Source organism: Plectropomus leopardus, chromosome 10, assembly GCF_008729295.1.
Source record: "Plectropomus leopardus isolate mb chromosome 10, YSFRI_Pleo_2.0, whole genome shotgun sequence".
Classification (NCBI taxonomy): domain Eukaryota; kingdom Metazoa; phylum Chordata; class Actinopteri; order Perciformes; family Serranidae; genus Plectropomus; species Plectropomus leopardus.
The window spans coordinates 10,981,989-11,004,572 of NC_056472.1; the positions used below are offsets into that span (position 1 = coordinate 10,981,989).

The window sequence follows — 22,584 nt, forward strand, 5'->3', positions numbered from 1 at the left end:
TTTAATTTTGCCAAAATAAATGGTAATAATGTTTTTTTATTGGGGGAATGGAGGGGGTTCCAAATATTTTGTGTGAACTACCACTAAGAGGTGTAAAAGGGGATATAACATGACATGAATAATTTATGGCTCTAAATATGGTATTAATATGTGATTAGCAATTGTGAGATACAATGATAAACATCATGACACAATCATTATCATTAGGCCAATTACCTTATTGATTACCTAACTGGCCAATAATTTTAATTTATACTTCCTGCTCTAAAAGATTGATTCCCTTGAAGCTGAAATTTTCACAAAATGTCTCTATAGTCTCTTTCAACTACTGAGCGCTTCTATTCCCTGATGATAGGAAAAATGATCTTCTTGATGAAAAATGGAGGGATGATATGCTTTTTCTGAGCCCCAAACCTCGACACTTGAGCAGCAGCAGCTTTTCTTTTTGAGCCGTACTCATTTCACCACAGCTCTGACTCTTGGCAGAAAGGTCCCACATCCCTTTCCTTTTACAGGTGGAAGTGTCTAACCCCAGGATGCCCACTGTACAAATTACATCCCCCGACCATCTTCTGGTGTGAGGCACCAGTTCAGGAGCCTGAACCGGGCGGAGCTGCAACAGTGCGCTCTCCAAGAGCAAAAAGACTGTGGATCGATTGCAGTATTGCCCAGAGCACTTACTGCTACTCACATCCAGACCACAAAAAACAATTTGGCGTGGGCATGCCCCCACGGATATTAATAATTGAAAGGTTTCTTGGTCAAACCAGGTTTATTTCAGGGAAACAAGGGCCATCCAGTGATTCTCAGCACATTGTTGTTCAGAAATGCCGCTCCCTCCAGCTCGGGGACTTCTAGTGAAGGAATTACTCAAATTCTATCCACTAACCTCCCGTGTTCAATTCATTTTCCCACATAGCTGCAAAAAGTGATAGGACAAGATAACATGAGAAAATGTGAAAAGCACATAAAGCCACTGCGAGGCAATTTAAATTTGTAATTTTCTGGAGAGCAAAGCTAGGGCGGCACAGGCATCATGGCTGGTTGGCTCCTCTACCTGAACACAGATCCCGCAGGCCGTTCGGTTAGAGACGGATCACAGTTTATTCTGATGTTGTAAAATATAAAGGCAAAGTGTACATTCAATAGGAGCAAGAAATTCTCCGCAGCTCTAGGACCATGAGCGAACGACTTGGATCATAACAATGCCCTACTCCTCAATATGTGTTCATTGCTTCGCAGGCAACTGAGCTCACTGGGAGCAATTTTTTCAATCGGTTTCATACTCTACCCGCTGCGGGTCTTTATGAATGCCATCAAAAGACACCATGCCACAAGAGAGCCCTGTGTGAAACAGCAGATGCTGTGTTTTCCACTCCTTGAAATGTATTAATGACACTGTCTCTGAGAGGAGCTGGCTCATCCCATAGAGATCCAGTGTTGGAGAGTGTGGGCACTGACCTGAACAATCCACACTCCAGTCGCTCCCTGGGGGGCTTTCATGCACATTTACTCATGGCAGGGACGAGGTCACGCTGCCCTTTTAGCACAGCGCTAACACACTAACAGCTCCTCCTCTGACAGAAACACACACACACACACACACACAGTACTCCGCACACACACAATGTGTAGCCTCTCTAAAGCAGTCAGATATGACACGCGTTCACCTGTGAAAAAAGACAAGAACATTCAGACAGCACGAGCACACTGAATACTTGAGTACACCACCATGTGCGCACGCACACACAGACGCACACACACACACACACACACACACACACACACACACACACACACACACAGACAGGAAGCATCTTATCTGCTGTAACTCCTCTCACCTGCCTAGGGATTGAGAGCTGAACTACAGGTGTGCTAGCTCTCTGTCTCTAGTCTGCTATGGCTCTCAAACGTACCATCTTCTTCAAGTGCATGCTTCCTCTCAGCAAGCCGCTTTTCAACAAACAATTTACAATTCAAACATATACTGCCTTTCTTTCCTGCTCCGACAACATCGATCTCTTGCAACGTTAGTCTCTCTCCTACATACACAACACAATCTATTGCTTAGACATGAAAATGCCTAATTGAATACATTAAACAAGGTTACTTTAAAGCCCTCATTGACCATATTAAAGGTACTAAGCTCTTAAGGCAACAATTGCTGTGAACAGCTGATTGCAAGTATACGACCGACGTGGCCACAGTTTCTGCAGTAGAGCTCAACAGCTAATTGTTTTTTGACTGAGTGCTTATGAATTCACCACTGGCCCATCTGTGCAATTATCTATTTTAATTCTGAGCTTGTAAGTTAGCTGTCCATAGTGTCCTTTGAATGGCCTGTGTCCATCCCTCTGTCCTTCCATCTGTCAAACATGATTCTGACAGACCAATGTACTACTATTGAAGGCAGATGGAAGGATGAGGCATCTTGGAACATTTCTTTGGCATTGAAAATAATACCCTCGTCTACCTTCTATAGGAATGTTACATCTACAACAGCAGCTATCATGCATTATCCAATTTGCACACGGACGAGCTGATTATAGTGGTCGGTATTATTTATTGTAAGTTAAGTTATTGTACAACTTCCTGATGGCACCAGACATTGTTGATGGGAGGTGGCATGTGCATAATCTGGTAAGACCATCCTGATAACGTGAGTTCAACATTCTGTTTCACTCTGCATATCAATCTGGACTCCCCGGGGCCATAAACACTTTCCAGAAATTACAGTCCATTAGGGGCCAGTCTGTTGAATCACGGATTTGCACCACCCTTTACATTGTAAGCAGCCAATCAGGGACTGCGTTGTAGCTGATGATGCAACATACAGGCTGCTGCTTGCAAAACAGTAATGTTGGCTATCAAACCAACAAGCGCTAACTGTAACGTTAGCAACAAGCAAAGTTATTGAAGAAATAGAGTCAGTAACAACAATTACACAAGTACAAGAGGATGCACTAGCAGAGTTTCTTGGAGGAAAAGATGTTCTTCTGACTGGATTTGGCAAAAGCTTGATTTACTAACTGCATCCATTGGTGAAGAGGGAGAATGTTCCCTGGTACAAATTCATGTTTACTGTTGATTCCCCACTGATTGCATTAACGGACATGCAGATACGAGAGGCTTCAAAGCTGGGGATCACAACCATGCAGATCAGCGTTCACAATGCCTTGGACATACAACAAGAGCGCTTGCCAGCTGGTATTCAGCACTCCACAGGCAGCTGGTTGCTGAATGGGAAAAAGCAAAATATGCTGGCCACACCAGTGCATCCCAAAAACAACATGGAGATTGTTGTTGATGACATACACATAACATGCAAATCGTAAAACCTCTAAATAACTCAGACTGTTTATACCCTTTTTATAATGTAAATAAGCACTATCTTTTTTTCTTTTTTTTTTTTTTTTTTACAACTTTAACCTCATCTGCTAATAATTGATCCTTTGGATGACACATTTACTTGCAAATTTGTTTAGCTCTAAATGTGTCCCTGTTCCGGGGAACATGCTTCAGAGCTAAATCCCACATTTTACATTACTCGCACAACTGTATTGCACTACATTTTAACCATTTTATAATATTTGCACCATCCATCCAATTTGCATTATATCATTCACTGCATAATAGAAAAAATCAATCACTTCGCATTTATACATACAGTTGCTACTCCGTACTTGAAGTTGGTGCTTGGGCATTTTCATATTTGCCTCCCTTAACTGTAATTGTATAACTTTTAGTACAAGTACTTGCCTACTTTTTATACTTTCCTATTGTTTTGTTCTTGTACTTGCATGTTTACACCGGGGGTCTGAGAGAAATGACATTTCATCCTAGTGTGTGTCCCATATATATGGCAGAATTGACAATAAAGTTGACCTTGACTAAATATTAATACATTGTATTTTTGAGATCTACTTTAACTGACACCATATTTGTGTAGTAGAGGCTAAAGCAAATGTAAGGGAAGGCCAAAGGAGTTTGTCTGTCAAAGCAAGTAGTGCGACAGTCCAGACTGATACAGAGTACGAAACAGAATGTTGAATTCACGTCATCAGGATGGACTTGCCAGGTTTGCATGTGCAAAGCTTACATTATCATCAGTATCTAGAATAAGATAAAGATTCTTTGTTCTGAAAGCATGCTCTGTACATTATAGCACAATGCGACACTCTACAATGACATAACACTGTCTGCAAATTTACAAGTGGCTCTGCAAATCTTTTAAAAGGCAAAGCATGTTCACTCTCATATCCGATTTACTCCATCATACCTTTCTTCCCATGTGGTTCTTTGCAGTTGTCATGTAGGCAGGCGCCCCACGGTGACCAAAGGGAGAGCAGACAGTGGTGCTGGCAAGGGATGGAGCAGTGCTGGACGGCCAAGGGGGGCTCTTCACCAGCGCACAGCCTGGCATTCACAGGCCTGGACACTGAACAAATAAACAGAACACAGGCAAAGATTTAACAGGCTGTAGTCGAGCTCAGACACATGCAGGCAGTGGTAGAGTGTGTGTGTCCGTGTGTGCCATTGCGTGTTGAGTAATATATGTGGAATGCAAGCAGAAGAATGTGCTAGATGCTGTGAAGAGATTGAAGAAGATGAAGAAGCATCACTGTCATCAGATTGGAAAACATGAATTTAATTTAATTCTGGTTGTAAAGACAGAAGAAACAGAAAGAAGTAACAGCTTCAGTTTCAAATGTACACTGTGGTGAGGAGCCGATTTTAACAAAGCTTGTTTTGGAGTAAGAAAAATATACAAGGGAAAAAGAAAGAACAAAAGGAAAAATGCTCTTCTCATCTCATGTTTGGCTCAGGAGAATATTAAATAGAGGGCAGCGGCCAGCTAAGGGAGTAAACAGGAGCTGAACAGGGAGATATTAAGGCAAGACACAGTATAACCAATTCACGGCTAAGCATGGCTGGTATCATTTGTGGATCACAGAAAGCTCAGCAACCTGTAATGGGCTCTGACATTAGTCTCTCAAACAGAATGAGGGTTTTTTGCCTTTCCACAACATGGGGATTTATTCAGTCTAATATTCCATTTTGATGCCCCTCCGCACATCATTGAGTGGCAAATTTCCATTTAAATGAGGGCCCAAAAGAAATTCACTAAATGTCCGTCGTGCATTTTGTCTTCTTACCAAAAGTAATTTACATGGTGTTTGATCTCCTTTGTTAAAATGAGTTGCTTGCTTAACCACATTGATAAATGTGTGTAGTAGATTACAGATCTTTCTGCTTTGTAATCCGACAGCAGCAAATTGTTTTACATATTGCACGCATACAGCCCTATCTGTTTGCATTAAATAAAGCCATGCGGGTCACGTCAAGGTAAACATTACAGCTGACGTATTGATCTTTGTCCCTCACATCTATTGGTTCAAAGAGCTGCCCTCATTAATAATCTATTTTAAGATGACATATTCACTGTCCAAATACGCCACTGATGTAGAATTTCTCCAAACACATCTGGTGAGTTAAAGAGGAATCCCGCAGGAACTGCCAAAACACCTCAGCTAAGACACAGAGCTACACAGGACTCATCAAGTAGACACAATAAGAAAAATTTGGATGAGGCAAAATTAATAAGTCATTATTGAATAAATGGTTATGTTTATTAGGCAGGAAAGAGTGTGATTTTCAAAAGAGGAGCTTATAGTTGAAAGTCATTAAAAACTACCCACTGTGCTTAATTAAAAAGATAAATGAAATACTTGGTATGCATGCTCTTCGTTTTTTTTCTCCCAATGATTGATTTTATAAGCCTAAAAGTTTCATTTTGTTTAATTGAAAATTTAAAAAAAAAAAGAAGAAAAGAGTTTCACTTTTTAGCATATCCATTTCTAGTTCATAAACACTCAGTTGGCTTGGTGGTTCTGGGTTTTCATTTGTATTCTTTTCATTTTCTATTAAATTATTATTTTTTTTATTATAATTAATATATTTACCAAAAGCATTTTAATTAGGCATTGCCTAAAACCCGGTTAACTTTTTTAGTTTTCATCTTTTATTCAAAAGTTCTAAGAATCTTGTCTCACTCCCAACACACCAAATACCAACACTTGGTCAGTGGCCCTTGCCATCAGATACCGACCCCCTTTAAGGCCCCCTTTAGCTGCGGTACGAGATGCACCAGGTGGCTGCAATTTGGGACACCCTGAGCAACTGCCATAGGATAAAGAGCGAGAAAGTCTACATAGAGTGGTTGGGAGAGGAGGTGGACCTCACACTGTCGCTTTTGTCCTGGTCGAAACCAAAAGTCAGTCAAGATATTTTAATAAAGTAGTGTGCTAGAATGTGTGGCATACTATGCTAGTGATGTTAGCAATGTGACATTTTGTTAGTAACAAACTTATTTAAAATCAAACCAATGATCTTTTTTTTCCAAGTTTATTTTGAAATGCATTAAATGAGCAGATAATTGTACATTTCTTGTGAAAACAGGTTTTTGTTTGTTTGTTTTTAAAGAAATGTGATGTATGTCACAAGTGTGAATTAACATGTTGTCCCTGAGTGTCCAAAACTGACACTTGAGGGGTATCAGAGCTTGATAGTTTGACATGTGGGGCCTCTGACTAAGCATCGGTATTTGATGAGCTGGCACTGACAATGTGTTGAGAATGTGAGAAAACGGTTTATTTCCTTGGTTTATATCACTTGCATCAAGTTAAAAAAGATCAAAGTCAAGTCCAGAACAATGAAAACACAGCAGAAAATGCTTTCGTCAGTGCATTGTTGGGAGCAGCAAAAACATTATAATAGAGACTTCACAACCAGTTAGGGTGATTTGTTTTATTGGAGGCCCCCAGGGATATTACAACAGACACAAGATTTAAATCAATTCGGCCAACAAATTGCCAATAATCAACTCATTTATTCACATCGAAAGACAGATATACTATAAATGAATCCATTGTTTTTACCACATCCAACATGGTGTTTATTACTTGAAATGCATGCATAAATCTTGCATTTTAACAGCTGTATGAGACCTGACCAGACATACACTACTTCTTTCTGTACACCTGTTTAGTGATATTTGGTTCTACAGACACGTTTCAGTCTTTACCCAAAAAGTGTTGAGGTGCAATACCCTATCCTTAAAGACAATGGTACTATATGATACACTTAAAAAATGACTGACATCAGTTACGATTCTGCAAGTTTCCAAAACTCCCAAATCAAAGTCTACTGAACTGACTTATCACTCAGCAGAGGGATCCTGCTTCAAGAGGGATTCAGTGAAAAGAAGAAACAGCAGCAGCAGTCTCGCTACACAATTACCATCTCCAGACCAAGGTTGGAGTATCAGCACTGCCTTTAAGGTCTAGACACTCCAAACCAACATAAAATAACTAGTGGTGGTGAAGGCCTACTGTTGTGTCTCCTCACCTTTCTTGTGTCTCAGCCAGCAATTTGCAATTGAATACACCGCAAGAGTATAGCCAATGGCTAACAATCAGTATGTTCTGCACCTGCGTGACAAGAAATAACTATCCACACCAGCAGGCAGTGGTAGTCTGTATTCATCATTCAAGGAGGGAAACTGGGAGACTGACAGGACAGATTCAAGATCGTAGCAAGCCAGTAAGCACACACAAAAAAAACACAAGCCAGTGATAAAATAATAGAGGATATTTGCCATGCACTAGCAAACAATAACAAAAACAATTATGACAGCCTTCTGCGAAAGAGCTCATTGGCTAAAAAAATAATTGTTCCTCACACATTGTTTTGATCTTATGCTCTCTTCAGTTTAGTCATTTGTTTTCTTTCCTTACATCTGTTTCCCTTCTAGTACACTGGGCTCCAACATGCTAAATCCCCCCTCCAAAAAAAGCTCACAATGGACTACTCATGCCAACGTCACAAGAAATAGGGAAACAGATGTTTACCGATGGCCTGAAATGGACTGCGGGCATAAGTTGGCTTGGTGTGTCAGGGCCTTAGAGACAAAAACTACAACATGAGGTGATGTAGATATCTGACTTACTACAGCTGAATTCTCTACATTGGCTGACTTTGTTTATCTTATGACAGCTGTCCACATTTTATAACAGATTGTTAAATCTGCATGGTACTAACATAATGATCAATATTTTAAGCACAATTCACAGGGCATGGGATGATCCAGTTGCACTTGATATTCAATGTAACTTAAGTCATCCCCTTTAATACTACAGCTGATTGATCCAATGTGGAAACACACTGCCCTGCAAGTCAATATTAGCCTTTCTCAACCCTATAAAACTATTTTACTTGTTTTCACAATATGCCCATTTTCTCCTACAATTACACAGATACGTGTCCAATATAATGCAATCCTCTGTGTTTAAGTCACTGTGTCCACCCCCACATTAAAGTGATTTAGACAATACCAATGCTAATGGGAAGAGGAGGTAAGAATGGAAACATTTAAGTAAATACTACTTTTAAACTGTGGCTGCAATAATGCCTGGTTTCAAGCACATTTTGAGATTATTCATGCAGGACAACAGTGGCAGAGTTTTCATGTGACATTTCCACCAACAAGTCAAGCTAGTTTCTGGTGATGACTACAGCCCACTAGACAGCTGTGGGTACCCTTTTTCATAAACGTGCAAATGTGAAGCACATAAACAGTGGGTGTAATACAAAGACAATAAATATGGCCTTGCCTAGAAGTAGTATTAGTCATATATGTTGTTTTTTCACAACCATCTTTGACAAAACACTCAAAGAAGGGCAAAAAGGAAAATGTGATGTAAAAAAAATTACTGTTGTATTAAAGATAAAATTTAATTTATCTTCTCTGTAAAGTATAATCATCCCTAAACAAGCACCCCTTTTAGTTTATTGGTATACTTAAGGATCTGGAAAAACTACCAGTAAAAATCAGTGGTGCCTTAAATATTGTACTTTTCAACCTGAGCAGGACAAAGCCATTCACAGTGCCTCTTACTCACCCACGCACACAACGATGGCAGCGATGCTGCTGTGCTCATTGGGAGTAATTTGGTCTTCGGTGTCTTGCTCAATTATTTTCTGGTGTGAACATTACTGCCTCACAAGGTTGCTAGCGTAGCTATAGATTTCTTGGCCCAGCGCTGTCACTTTCTGGTGTCTCCGCTGGTTCCCTGGCAACCTCCCCAGTGATGTCAAGACTCCAGGAATAACAAGAAATAGTCCAACACACAACCCCAACTGAGCCAGTCAAGCTGCTTCCTCAATTCTTTCCAGTCTTAGTGCTAAACCATGTTAATCTAGTTTTGTCTGTAACTTAATATTTACCATACAGAAATGACATTGGTATATATCTTGTCCTCTAACTCTCGGAAGGAAAGAGTTGTGGCACACCTGCACAATAAACAACAAGATGTTATTCCTGCTAGTAATGTTTTGCTCCCATAGTGGGTTCATTGCTATGATCCCACAGTCCTGTGTAACCCAGATGTATATGGCGCAGAACTTATGAAATATGTTTCACAGCTCTGTATTCAATATGCAATGGGTCAGGCGACTAAAATCGTGACTCTGACATTGATGAAAAAGTACCAGCACGATTCTATGTCTAAATATAGTCACTCTTTTTGTCAAGAGAACAGTTTCAACATTAACTGCAACTCAAGAAATTAAAAAAAAAAAAACAACTGCTATGAGAATTAATTATTGAGAAAATAATGACTAACCAATTAAGGAAATAAGAGAAAGGGCTAACTACAAGTTAGAAAAAAACATATCTAGGGGCAAGTTTAATTTCCAAACAGGTGAAGGTTAGAAAGTTAAGGCTGTTTTATTTGTTTTTCTTTTCTTTTAAATGTGTGTGTGTCTTGTATCATTCTGTGCCCCCTCCCTAAATTTTAAGTTTTGTGTAGGTCCATGAAAGCTCAATTCCTTTTTTTTCTACAGCAGCAGAGATCGATTTGTGATTTGTGGGGTGGATAATTGATCCATTGTTGCATTCACAGCTGCTTAGATTAGATCGATGGATGATGGAACAGCTGCTGTGAGTGAATGCAAACTTTTAAACCCAGCAGAATGAATGGTAAAGTCTCACTTTTCGTGCACTTGACATTCTGCTGCTACATATGTGCCCAGTGCGCTCTGCACTCTGACAGTGTGGTGCGCTAACTATTCCAACAGCACTCCCAATGAACAGTCCAGCTCCAAATCTAGATGATCTATTTCTGGCAGCAGATGTTGTAATCATGGAGGGCTGCCACAAATAAATGAATGTGTGGGAAACCCTGGGAACACAAATATGCTACCACAGGAGTGACGAAGTGCGCAGTGTTTTTCATAGCATTTTGACGCAAGGGGTCAGCAATAACTTTTAACCAACAAAACTGCTTTGTTAGGGTTAGGAAAAGATCATGGTTGACGTTAGTCAGGTTGGTCGACTCAAGTCTCTAATCACTGATGTGACAAAAAAACGTGACACTGACTTTTGGTTTCTGATGGGACACAAACAATGGTCATCTGGGTCAAAGTCCTGTGCTTGTTGGTCTCATCCATCTCCCCTCTCAGCAACCCTAAGTGAACTTCCATGCTCTTACATTGAAGATGATTGACAGTGTGTTTAGTGCACACACTAAAGGGTATTATGTGTCTGAATTGGACACGGGGGCCACTGCCCAAGTGATATTTTTTGCAGGCCCTGGCAATGAGACCAGGAATAAATTAACTACAGAGGTTTAAGTTAATTTTAGTTTAAGATATGAAAAAGCAGAGACGGGGGGAATAAAGCAGTTTACATATGCAGGTGAGGAAGAAACCAGCTTTTCTAAATGTTAGTCAGGTCATACCAAGTGATCATCTTTTAATCCAGTGCATCTTTATGGTAGGGTTGTGAGGGTATCTTCATCAAAACTGCTATCCATTTCCATGCTGCTCTGTGGTTTGCTCATTCTCAACATGCAAGAAGTTTAAACATTTTATATAAAACCGAGGTAGAAATTATTACTGAACAAACCTTGGATGTAAAATGAGCAATCTCATATGCAGAGTACTGGGTCCCTGCTGTTCGGAGCCTAAACTACAGAATATTGTAGCTCAAGAAAATAGTCTGAATGAAACAATTATCCTTCGTGTCTACTTGGACTTTGAACATGCTTTAGCTACAGCAGCACAGCATGCTTATGGTTTTCTTTTGCCTTGCATAACCACCCTAATGCTCTGCTGCTAACTTTGGCTTCAATAATTTATGCTTACAGCTTATATCAAAACAGACCACTGAGTTTACTTGGAATTTATTTATGGTGTATCTCTTGAGTCACCATGTGCTTCCAGCGAGCCCTGGGTCAACTGTGATGAAGGCTGTTTTATTTTGTTTTTTTCTTACCCTCCTTCCTGTGATGTGGTGCTGAGTCATCAGGGACTTGAACACAGTAGGTCTTCCTGGTGTGGATCCCCCTTCCACACAGAATGCTGATGTTAGCCAGCCGCCGGTCCTGCTGGCTCAGTAAGGGGAAGATGCGACATTCACCCCAGTCAGTGGTCCTCCATACATACCTAACAGAGCACACAGACACGCAAACACATTTGCAATGCAAACAAGCAGTACACACACAGAACAGTAGCTAAATGGATTCACTGCTGGAGTCCTTGTTTGACATGTCTTAGGAAGTATACAGGAGTATCATGTTTGTGCTTCTTTTTGAAACACAGCTACAATCCATTCAGAAACAATTGATAAATGAATGCATATAAAAAGGATAGCGTGGCAGCTTACACACAGCAGTGGCAGCTGTTTTAGAAAAGTAACACAAAGCAAAAGACAAATTAGCGAGTGCAGTGTCTGGCAAGAGCCTCTCGCACAGTATGTCAAGAGCAGGGAGGCATGATTATTTTGATTTCAAAACTTTCAAACAAATGTTTGGTTTCAACTATGAAAAATGCAGTGGTGCAGAAAGCAATAATATTGGAGGAGTTTACCAGAACAACAGCCTGTAGTAATCTATCAAATGCTTAATTTCCGTAATGAGTTTTCCCTAATCATGTAAATCCTCTGCTCTCAGGCACTCCATGTAGATTTAGCAAATAAAACAAAATCTAGCAGCAGGGAAAATAATTCTCTATTGACTACTTTGTTTACTGCATGTAATATTAGCTAAAGCCTATCTTGACTCAAACACTCCTGAATCAATGAGGTTCTGTCAAACACGGTGTGCCATCCATGCCATGTCCATTGGGTCATGAACTCCCAACAGTGCATTAGGTTATTGTAGGTGTCACGAGGTAACTGAGGTGAGGCCAAATAATATGCAGAAAGTAATTCAATAGTGAAATCATGAATATTTGCAGCCTCTAGACTTTCTCTCATAATTATTCAGGTGAAAAAGCTCAGAGAAGCAAAATTAAAAACCATAATTTGGCTTTAGACTTTGGCAATTTATTCACAAATATCCAAGGGCGTAGTTTTATTTCAACATTGAACGGGACAAATAAGCTTAGGGTGTGGGGCAACGCAGTACTCATAATATATATACCATATATATGGGGGGCACACATCGCCACTAATATTCACTTATGCTGAAAATGTTCCTCCAATACATTGATAAAAGATATATATTAAAAATGCTGTGCTAATTCCAGCAACCACGCACCAGCATGTGAAAGAATCATAAGCAAATGTAATCATAATCATAAATAAATGTAACAAATTGTCATTTTTTCTTACTACTGCTTCTAGTAGCCTTTTACAATGTCGTTTGTCCAAGTAGTGCTGCCCCAGCAGAGGCCATTGCTCTTCTGCTGTGGGTAGGCATTGTCTCTCTATTTCATTACTTTAAGCTGTATGAAGAGTGGTTAGCTAGTGTTAAGTAGGCTTTATCACAGTTGATTCATTAATGTTACCAACAGTTGTTGATGGTATACTTATTATTGTAACACTGTACCAATGTAAGCACTTCACTTCAGGACATGTATGGAAAGGTAACATCAACAGGTCATTTTGCATAAGAATTTTGCTAAGGAGAGTAATTCCATGGAGCAGAAACAAATGTTTCTAGTGAAAAAAAAAAGGAAAAAAAAAAAAAACAGGCTGATTTACAGGCGCTTACCAATCAACCATTACCACTCCAACACCCCCCGACCCCTCTGCAGATTTAGTCCCTGCCACTGTTGACTGTGGGTCTACAGACTTGGTTTGGGGTTCCTCTCCCGGGAAAATTTAAACACTTAATTTGTTGCATTCTTATCATTTATCATACTCTGATTCATGGTGAAAATGAATGGGCAGCAGTTGACAATTCAAAATACAAAAATAAAATGTAATTCATTGCAGTAAGGCTCTTTTTTTCTTTCAAATATTAATTTTCCTGTAGATCACCTTTTCTCATTTTACGATGTCATTCTCATATTTCTCATATAATTCCTGTTTAGTCAACACACACATATAGGCTGGATTTACTCCTCAGTCATTTACAGCTTTTGTTTTAAAGAGTTACCTCTTTAAATGTGCATGTGACACCTATTCAAATAAATACTAAATTAATTCAGGTTGATTAATTTACAAACCTCTGGACTTAAATATTTTTTTTTTCCCCAAAAGATTTGTGCTTACATCAAAACTTTTTGCACATTAAAAACATATGCCACATATCTGAGAAGTGGCAAATATTTTGAGAAAAGGGTGAGTAATATTTCAAGAATAAACTTGTAATCTAATAAGAATAAAGTCAAAATATTTCTTTGGTGTCATATAGTCCGCTGTGCATTAAGTTATTGCTTTGCTGATATGGTAGTATCCCTTCAGACTGTCTGTCAGACACAGTCCTGTTTGGGACTCTGGTGTCTGCATGAGACAAAGTTTAGGGAAGTGGCTGTGTGCTGCTCTGCATCAGAGGTGGAACACTGAAACTGACTAAAAAAACCATCTAATTAGGCAGAAATCTCACCACTGTGTGCCTTTACAGTCACACAAACATTAATGTCACCATCGAAATAAAGCGCAGCTTATCGCCGCCCAGCTTTTTCGCGGGAAGCACACAGAGCTGCACATCTCGTTGATAGAGGAAGATGAAGCTACAGCCTCTAACATGTTAGCAAGAACAGGTGAAGCCAATTCTATTAGCAGTAATGCTGAGGAAGACAGAACCGGTGGCAGAGCATGACACCTGTTAACGGTTTGGGTACCACTGGTTAGGCCGTTTCGAAGCCTTGTTGCAAGAATTTTGTATGTCATCATCTATATGCCAGTTCTTGGTATTTGAATTCTTTTGTTTTTATGATTCACTCATTTTCATTTTTTATATATACTTTTGAGTCATTATTTTTAATTTCATGTTATGTTTTTTTTGTGTTTTGAACTGCATGTTTTGGAGATGTATATTTTGATTTTGTTTTTCGGTTCTATGAAAATATACTTTAAATCTCAAGATCTTTCTGTTTAAATAAAGGTTAAATTAATTTTAAAAAATAAACTATTGACGAGACACTGATGGACAACAGTAGTTATGTCTAAATGTTTTGATCAAAACAGTTGGGGTTGCCAGGTATTGGTGTTGCCATCACTACAAAACTCTAAACCCCTGCAAACATCATGAGCCATGAACAAAGCCTTTGTGTCTGAGGACTGTGAGCTCAAAATCAAACGATAACCACAACAGCTAAGAGCTACCTGGGGCAGTTTGGAAGTAAATCTCCTATGATATTGCAAGCTTCTTTTTCCTCAAGGGCAGGACATCGTTTCCCCCCTCCAACTGGGATCTGCGTCATGATCCGTGACCGGAGGCGGTAACCAGGAGACAGGTCAGTGGACCGGCAGGTCTTAGAGCAGGGACTCCACGATGACCAATCAGATGTCTGACAGTCTTTGGGCATCACGCACGCCTGGAAGGTCAGGGGGGAGTTGTACTTGGTACAAAGACTGCAGATTAAAGAAGAAGTATAAGAAGAAAATACTACAATTGAGGAACATGAAGAAACTTTATCTCATAACATGTCATCTTTGTAACCCTTTCACAGCTCAAAAAAAGAGTTACACAGAGAGTGGGGGGACTTAACATGACAGATGTTAGGTGGGCTTGGGATTTAAATACATCAGACTTTATGAAGTAAAAATCACATCAACTGTGAGATGTTGATTTCCTGACCTTTGCAGCTCCTGCTTCTACATGACAATCAATATTCAAAGCCATCATACATCATAATGCAACACGTCTCGGACATACAGCCAGCCTTTACAGATAGAGTACAAAGACCGGTTATGCTCGCTTAAAAATATGAAACAATTGCATTAGTCATGCAATTACATTTTCATTGTTTAATTTGGACAATTTAATTAGGTAGGTTATTAAGACGTGAGTACAATGCTCATTTAAAAATTTTACTTTGTAATTAGGCTGGAATTAGAAAAGCAGAATGAGGCAGAAGTCAGGTGGGAAATCCATATTCAAAAGCTCCAATCCCACTTCTTAGCAGAAATACCATGCTCATCAGGCACTGTACTATAAACGGTCCCTTCACACTCAAGTCATAAAGACACATAACAAGATACCCAATTTTAAGTCCCTTCAGCCAAACAAAAGTCATCACATCAAAACGGAAATGATACTTACTGCTAATTCAACACCGCACATGCAGTGTGTAATGTAACAAAGTAATAATACTTTGTTACAATACTTAAGTATTTTTTCAGAGTATCTGCACTTTACTTGAGTTTTTATTTTTCTTTCAACTGTCACTTTCATTCCACTACATTTCTTTTTGGCATTTTAGTGACTTACTACAAACTAGAGGAGGAAGGGAGGAGGAGATGGATGATTGAACAAAGGAATGGGAGGGAAGAAAAAACAAATTTTGTTCTATAAATCCTTTAAGTTGTAAAATGACCTTGTTTTTCTTCAAGTGTATCATAGGCTCTGTTTTTAAGGTAGTGTATGTTACAAAGAGGTGCATGTTATAATTTTCAAAATTCTGACTGCTTACTTTTTTATTAACAGCATTTACTTTTATTTTCAACACTTAAGCATATTAAATAACATAATTATTTTTGATACTTAAGTACCAGAAACACCAGATAAGAATTTTACTCAAGTGATATTCTTATAGGTGGCTGTAACTTTTACAAAAGTCATTTTCTGGTAAGATATTTGTACTTTTACTAAAGTATGGCTCTCAGGTTCTTCTAAAAGAACTGTGTACATGAAAGTTTAAAAAAAGCTGCTACTGCTTAGCTTTTATTTAGCTGTGCACAACTGCAGAATACTGCCCTTAACTACAATTAGAAAAGCAATGTCTCACAAAAAAATGCATTACTCCAACAGGATCACATTCAATAAGTGGTTCCTGATCCTTCAGCTTCTATCGACAATCGATTTCAATAGTCAGCTTATAGTGTCACTTCACACCAAGTATATAGTTCAGTGTTTAGTCAATATCAGTAACATGATGTTATTTTCTCTATTCTTGAAAAGAAAGCACAAGATAGACGGTTCATTTCTGCATGTGTAAGTATGTGTGTGTGTTTCCTTTGTGTGCAGGCATGTGCAGTGAAATCCTTTCTTATCCAATCCAAATACCATGGTTTGCTCAAACAGCAGGGACAGGAGGGGAGCAGCACTTGACATTTACTATAACAGCGCCTCACCACCATGCTAATATGCTGCTGAACCACCAGCTCTCACATAATCCAGTTATAATTGAGTAAATAACCGGCATCAATAAAAACCATTTAGTTTCGCTGAATACACCTCTGCACGAGGGAAATGACCCGCTGGGATCATGAGGGGGGATGACCATTGATCATGTCCCTCTCATGTTCCTGAAACAATACGAGTGCAGAGGAACCATAAAAACAATCAACTCCATTAGGACTCTTTCACCTGACAGATACTTGCATTCAGCTACAGCTACAAGGCACAATTCACAACTCACCTCCTATGCTACATGAGTGGAAAGAGAGATTAGTGTAAGATGAATCCAGTTATCTCTACAGGTCTGTTTCCCAGACCAACAACAAACTGGCTCTTTTCACACAGCCACCTTGCTTTCATTGTAATCTCAGACTTATCTTGGATTTAGCCCTATTTTTCAATGGGTGTTTATTTCCCATGCATTCGTCTAAGGTTTTTTTATTCTCGCAGTGTGAAAGGCACAGCACCTTGCAGCACTTGTGATTTCTCTGTAAATCTGACAAGTTGATTTTAATTTTAAAAATCTTAGAAATTTTGTGAAGTTGTTCCAACTTTAAATGACAAGATTTGCCAAAGTTTTAGGAACTTAAGTAAACCAAGTATAATGTCATATGCATTCTGCCAGTTGTGTACTAGTCATCATATTTGTATATTAAAGCATGTAAACAAAACTTGTAGATCTCCTGATTCTCTCATTAGCAAAATCCTCTTTGTCATGATCAAGTCAAGTCAGTCTAACTTGGGTTAGTGAAGTTACTTAGAAAGAGCAAGGTCATTTCACTTGACATTATTTGCCCCATATGGTTATTTATTTCACTCTTTTTATCTGCTTATATCAACTCAATTCTTTTATCCACATTTCCCTTTTCAATATATGAAATTGTATTTTTGCACCCCCATCTGTTCATGTGTGGGCCCTGTGTTGTTTTTGTGCTCCAATGTTCTTAATGTTCTTAATTTTGGTATGTCATAAGAGTTGGTTCTGATGTTTTATTTTATTCTGTAAAGCCTTTAATCTGGAAAGCCCTTTGTGCTTATGCTTGAGAACTGCTATATAAATAAAAAGCATTATTATTACTGTTATTATTTTTTTCTAAGTGGAAACAGCTTCACAAAATTATGTAAATACAACAAAATTGTAAGTAAACTTAACTTTTAGATATAAACTAAACATTACTTAAGATTAATAGTATCATTTCCTTAGTTTTTTCAAGGTAATGAGTTTTTTAGATGTTTTTAAGTAAGACCAACTGTTACAGTGTGACTTACCTCAGCATGGCATTCTTGCCGTCACTCCGTGTGCAGCGGACTTGTCGTGTCTGGTATCCCACCTCCAATTCCCATGACATGGGGTACTTGTGCACATGAGAGTGGAGGTGGTGGTGGTGATGGGAGTGATGGTGAGAAGCCTGTGTGTGTAATGTGACTGTGTTGTTCTCATTGGAGCCGGTGCTGAAGTCAACTGTGGTCTTTCCACTTAACAGGGCATCCTTGTGATGGGGTAATCGGCACTGGCTCCAGGCCCCTACTTTAAGGCTGTACTGGTACTCGCCCTCCCCAGCAGGGCAGTCGACAGGGCTAGAACAAGTCCTCGTTTCAGTCAGGTTGGGGCAGCTCGCGCCTCCGTACATCGGTGTGGCCAGGACATGTCGAGTCCGATGCTGAAGGCCAATGCTGCATGTTTTGCTGCAACTTGACCAGGAGGTGAAGTCTGAAACTACACAGTCCTGAGGGCAGGGGATGAGGCATGCCTGCTCCACAGGAGGCTTCTGGGAAAAGAACTCACATATCCTCAATGTGACTGCAGTGCGGTTTGAAGTGCGCACACAATGGACTTTGCGCCTCTGGATGCCGTGCTGTGCTGTAATGCATTCAGCCGTCCTCAGCTTGAGCTCATTGGAAAAGAACGGGACAAGAACGCAGCCCCCCCAGTCTGACACCTCCCACTCAAAGAGGTTCTGGTGCCAGTCGCAGACCTTAAAGCACTGCCGCTGGCTTTCTGGCTTGTCCATGTGCCGGCAGTGGGAGTGATGCGTCGTCCAGCCCTCCATGTGGACACACCATATTGTCCTCGTCTGAACTCCACCTGAGCCACACTCCTCCCTGATACACTGACCCCACTGGCCTGCAACCAAGAAAAGACACATGGAGAGGGCATTTTCATTACAACCTAGAGTTTACCAAAAAAAACTGAAAACTCAAATTGCTGCTATCTAGCAGCTTGCAATCAAGCACAATTCAAGGCCATTCACTTAACCTCCATGATTGCTTTATTCATGAACTGAGAAAGAAAGGAACAAAAGTAAAAAAAAAAAAAGTAATCAAACTGCTGGTGGACATCAATTTAAGAAAATACAAGGTTCCTTTTTCAGTCACAAAGGACAAGATTCACTTCTTGATCCCAAACTGATCAGTATATTAGGCTTTGAAGAACATGACCAGCTGTGCAACCACATTTGCTCTTCAGTCAGGTTTAATTGTAAGATATGCTGTTTCTTTGCTGTGCTGCAAAATTGTGTTAACTCTTCACAGGTCCAGAGAGTAGTATTCAGGAAAATATATTGTCGGATAAATGAGTTGTTTTTTTGTGTGTGTGTGTGTATAATCACCTGAAAATAAAAATTGTTGTGTTTTGGTCACCTTACAATGAGCCATTTATATCTACATAGGGAGCACCTCCTTGAGATCGCTGTGTTGCACTCATGTTTCATGTCATGTTTCTACAGCATCCCAGAATGGACAAACCAAACACTGGCATTAGACACTGCTATTCGTGCTTTTGCATTGACCGCCATAGTTCTCATTCCCTCTGCAAGGATAGTGTCACAAAAACATATGCAAACCTGCTTTATTCAGTGTTTTTAAATTACTGGGTCAGTTTGTTCTGGACAGAAAGAGATGTCTGAAGATAATTCAGCTCCCGGTTAAAACCTTGTGAACACTGAACACTGAAGGAATTCTAACCGGGTGAAGTTTCAACTGGTTTCAATCCTCGCTGCTTGATGCTACTAAATCCACCTAAATCTTACACAGTGGACCTTTAAATCTGGATTAATATATTGTTTATTGTATCTTGTATCTTTTATATTTTTATTAATTTTACCTGAGTTCAGCTACCTCTTCAAAAATAAAGGCAACCTGCCTGCAAAAATAAAGTGCTGAACATTGAAGATTTTTAAAGATCTTTCCAACAAGGACTATTTATTTTCATTCAAAATAACCAAAACTAACCAAAGACATGTATGCCATTTTTTTCTGTGGTCTGACTCTAAGCTTACTGCACACTGAGGTTTGAGTTATCTTAATGTGCAATTTCTTTAATTTAAGAATACAACCAGGACCAGTCCTAAAATGAATTTCAGCAGCAAATGATTTTCTGTCTGCAAAAGAGAGGAAGCTTTTGATGATGAACGTGATGCTGTCTTTACTGAGTAATTCTCAGTGTACAGAGCAAAAGCCCAGAGAGAAACACAATTTTCATTTTGTGTGCTGATAGCTGTAGGAACATCGCAGTTCAGAAAAGGTCAACTTGGAAACATGTTCTTAATTACATTTCATATCTCATAAGTTCAGGCAGTTGTTCCAGTCGATACCTGATAGGTCTCATGGCAAAGAGAGAGTTCAGCAACAGGGTGAGCGGCAAGGCTTCATTTGTCACAACAGCTGCTTCAAAAATATATGTTCCTTGTAAATTAACTGTGAAGTGTTCTTGAATATAACTCTACAATCTGAAACATAAATATCATGTTGCCATAAGGAGCTTAGGGCGACACTTAATGTGAGGCAACTAAATGTAACTAAGCAGCCCAGTTAAGCTTACAAAGGTGCAAAAATCCAGGTTTCACTCCTCACGAAAATTCTCGGCACATTTCACACACAGTTAAGTTATGAAAAAGAGTGGCAACTTCATTTTCAGGTCTTCACCATCACATCTGAGTGATGATGTGGTTGATTCCCACAGCGTGAAACAGAACCGCACTTGGCAGTTGCTACTTGGTAACATCAAAGTGTGTGTGACAAAAGCATAGTGATTTCCCACCTCTGACAAAAAGTTGAAAGTATGAGTACTCTGTGGTCAGAGAGGGAATAAGATTGCTGATACCTTATTTTTTTTACCGCTGTGAAAACTTGCATCAGCCTCAAATTGTAGCTTAAAATATATACTTTTATGGATTCAAGGCGGACCACAGTCTCTGTTTTTGTGAGACAGAGAACAACAAACTTTTTGCAGCAGCCCTCTAGTCTACAAATGGTGAGGATATGAAACCAAAAATATTTGGGATATAGTGTTCACCTGTCAAGAAAAACGAAAACGGTTTCATTTATTCATGTAGGGCAAAAGCAGTTTAATTAGAATGAAACTCTCAGTCTCACAGAAAGAAGTTCATGAGTTCAAATCAGGCTGGCTGAGTGGAGTTTTTGTAACTGCAGATAATGGATGGATGCATGACAAATACCAGGGCCTTAATCAGCTATTTAACATTAGAGGGAACCTTTTTCAATCAACGCCTTCCACGACCCAACTCTTCAGAAGAGTCTGGAGGGATAATCCAATCCAGGAGAAATTTCTGGAAACATCATATCTAAACTGTTTTTTTTTTTTTAAGATATTTTTTTAGGCATTTTTGCCTTTAATTGATAGGACAGCACAATCATGAAAGGGGGAGAGAGAGAGAGAGGATGACATGCAGCAAAAGGCCAGGGCCGGAATCAAACCTGCGGCCGCTGCAGCGAGGACGCAGCCTCTGTACATGGGGCGCCCCCTCTATCCACTGAGCCACCGGGCGCCCCTAAACTGATCATTTTAAGAGAATTTTGACAAATATAATCTTATATCAAGGGTTCTCAAAGTTTTGATGATTGAGTGCCATTTTAGAAGGCCAGCATCTCAGTGAGTTTGATTATATGTATACGTATATGTATAGCCTTTTTATGAGGCGTATCCAGGCTATGATCATATTCAGGATATGGTGTTTACTTGAGCACAGAGAAGTCGTGGTATTCACAATTCTCCTATACATCCCAGTTTCTTTCAAAGTACTCCAGCTAGCATATTCTGGCTTCTCATGAATCAAATATGGTGTTTACATGCTCAAAATCATTAACAGGACACTCCAAAAATCTGATCATGGATGGATTATTCACGTCAATGTAAGTGCACTCATTAAGGGCCGGACAGTGTACACACTACAATATTTTTAAAACAATATTTTCATGATGTATTAAGACAATTTTAATGACTTTTTAAAAAACATTCAATAACATGACAAAACAAACAAACAAAATGACACTTTTATCACTTTTTATGACCTTTTTTATGACACATGAACACTATCATATTACATCATATAACATTACAGTTTCATATATACATTATACAAATACATTTGAATGAAACAAAATATAAAATATTGTTAAATGTTGATTGTCTGTGCATTCTAATACCCATATTACCATACTGTTTAGTATGCCAGAGAAAAATTTAGTGTGCCCCAATACATAGTATGTCAAATGCAGTATGCAAAAAATACCAGGTATTCTACTGCATCCTGACGAAGTATGCAATGCAGCATGCTTTTCTGGCTTTTTTGACCCACAAAATTCTCTGCGCAGTGGAGGATACATCACATCAGCTGAGCCGCAAACAGATGACAACTTGACAGCTTGACAGCTCTTTGACAGCTAATTGACAGCTTATTGACAGCTTTCACATGCAACAATGTAGGGTGGCAGTGCACTGAAGTTACTGATAACCAGTAAAGTAGTAATGATGGAAATATGAGTTTTTTTAAATGAACAAAATAATCATTACCCACAACAAAATGGCATAACTTTGAAAACCACTGAGAAAAATACATATGTAGTTTCAGTGTGGTGAACAGAGTATGTATGAAGTTATTTAGAAGTTACAACTACATACAGTACATAGCAAAGTAACATAGCAGAGCTCTAC

The 22,584-nt window shown here is 39.2% G+C and overlaps 1 protein-coding gene across 1 annotated transcript in view; it reads right to left on the minus strand.

The window, feature by feature from the left end:
• thsd7ba (thrombospondin, type I, domain containing 7Ba) overlaps positions 1 to 22,584 on the minus strand; it is a 176,742-nt gene that overhangs the window by 103,733 nt on the left and 50,425 nt on the right. The window contains exons 3-6 of the mRNA XM_042494871.1: positions 17,901 to 18,756; positions 14,615 to 14,863; positions 11,336 to 11,505; positions 4,280 to 4,438 (exon numbers count right to left, since the gene is read on the minus strand). Coding sequence (XP_042350805.1) covers positions 4,280 to 4,438; positions 11,336 to 11,505; positions 14,615 to 14,863; positions 17,901 to 18,756 — 1,434 coding nt within the window. The remainder of the gene's footprint in view (positions 1 to 4,279; positions 4,439 to 11,335; positions 11,506 to 14,614; positions 14,864 to 17,900; positions 18,757 to 22,584) is intronic.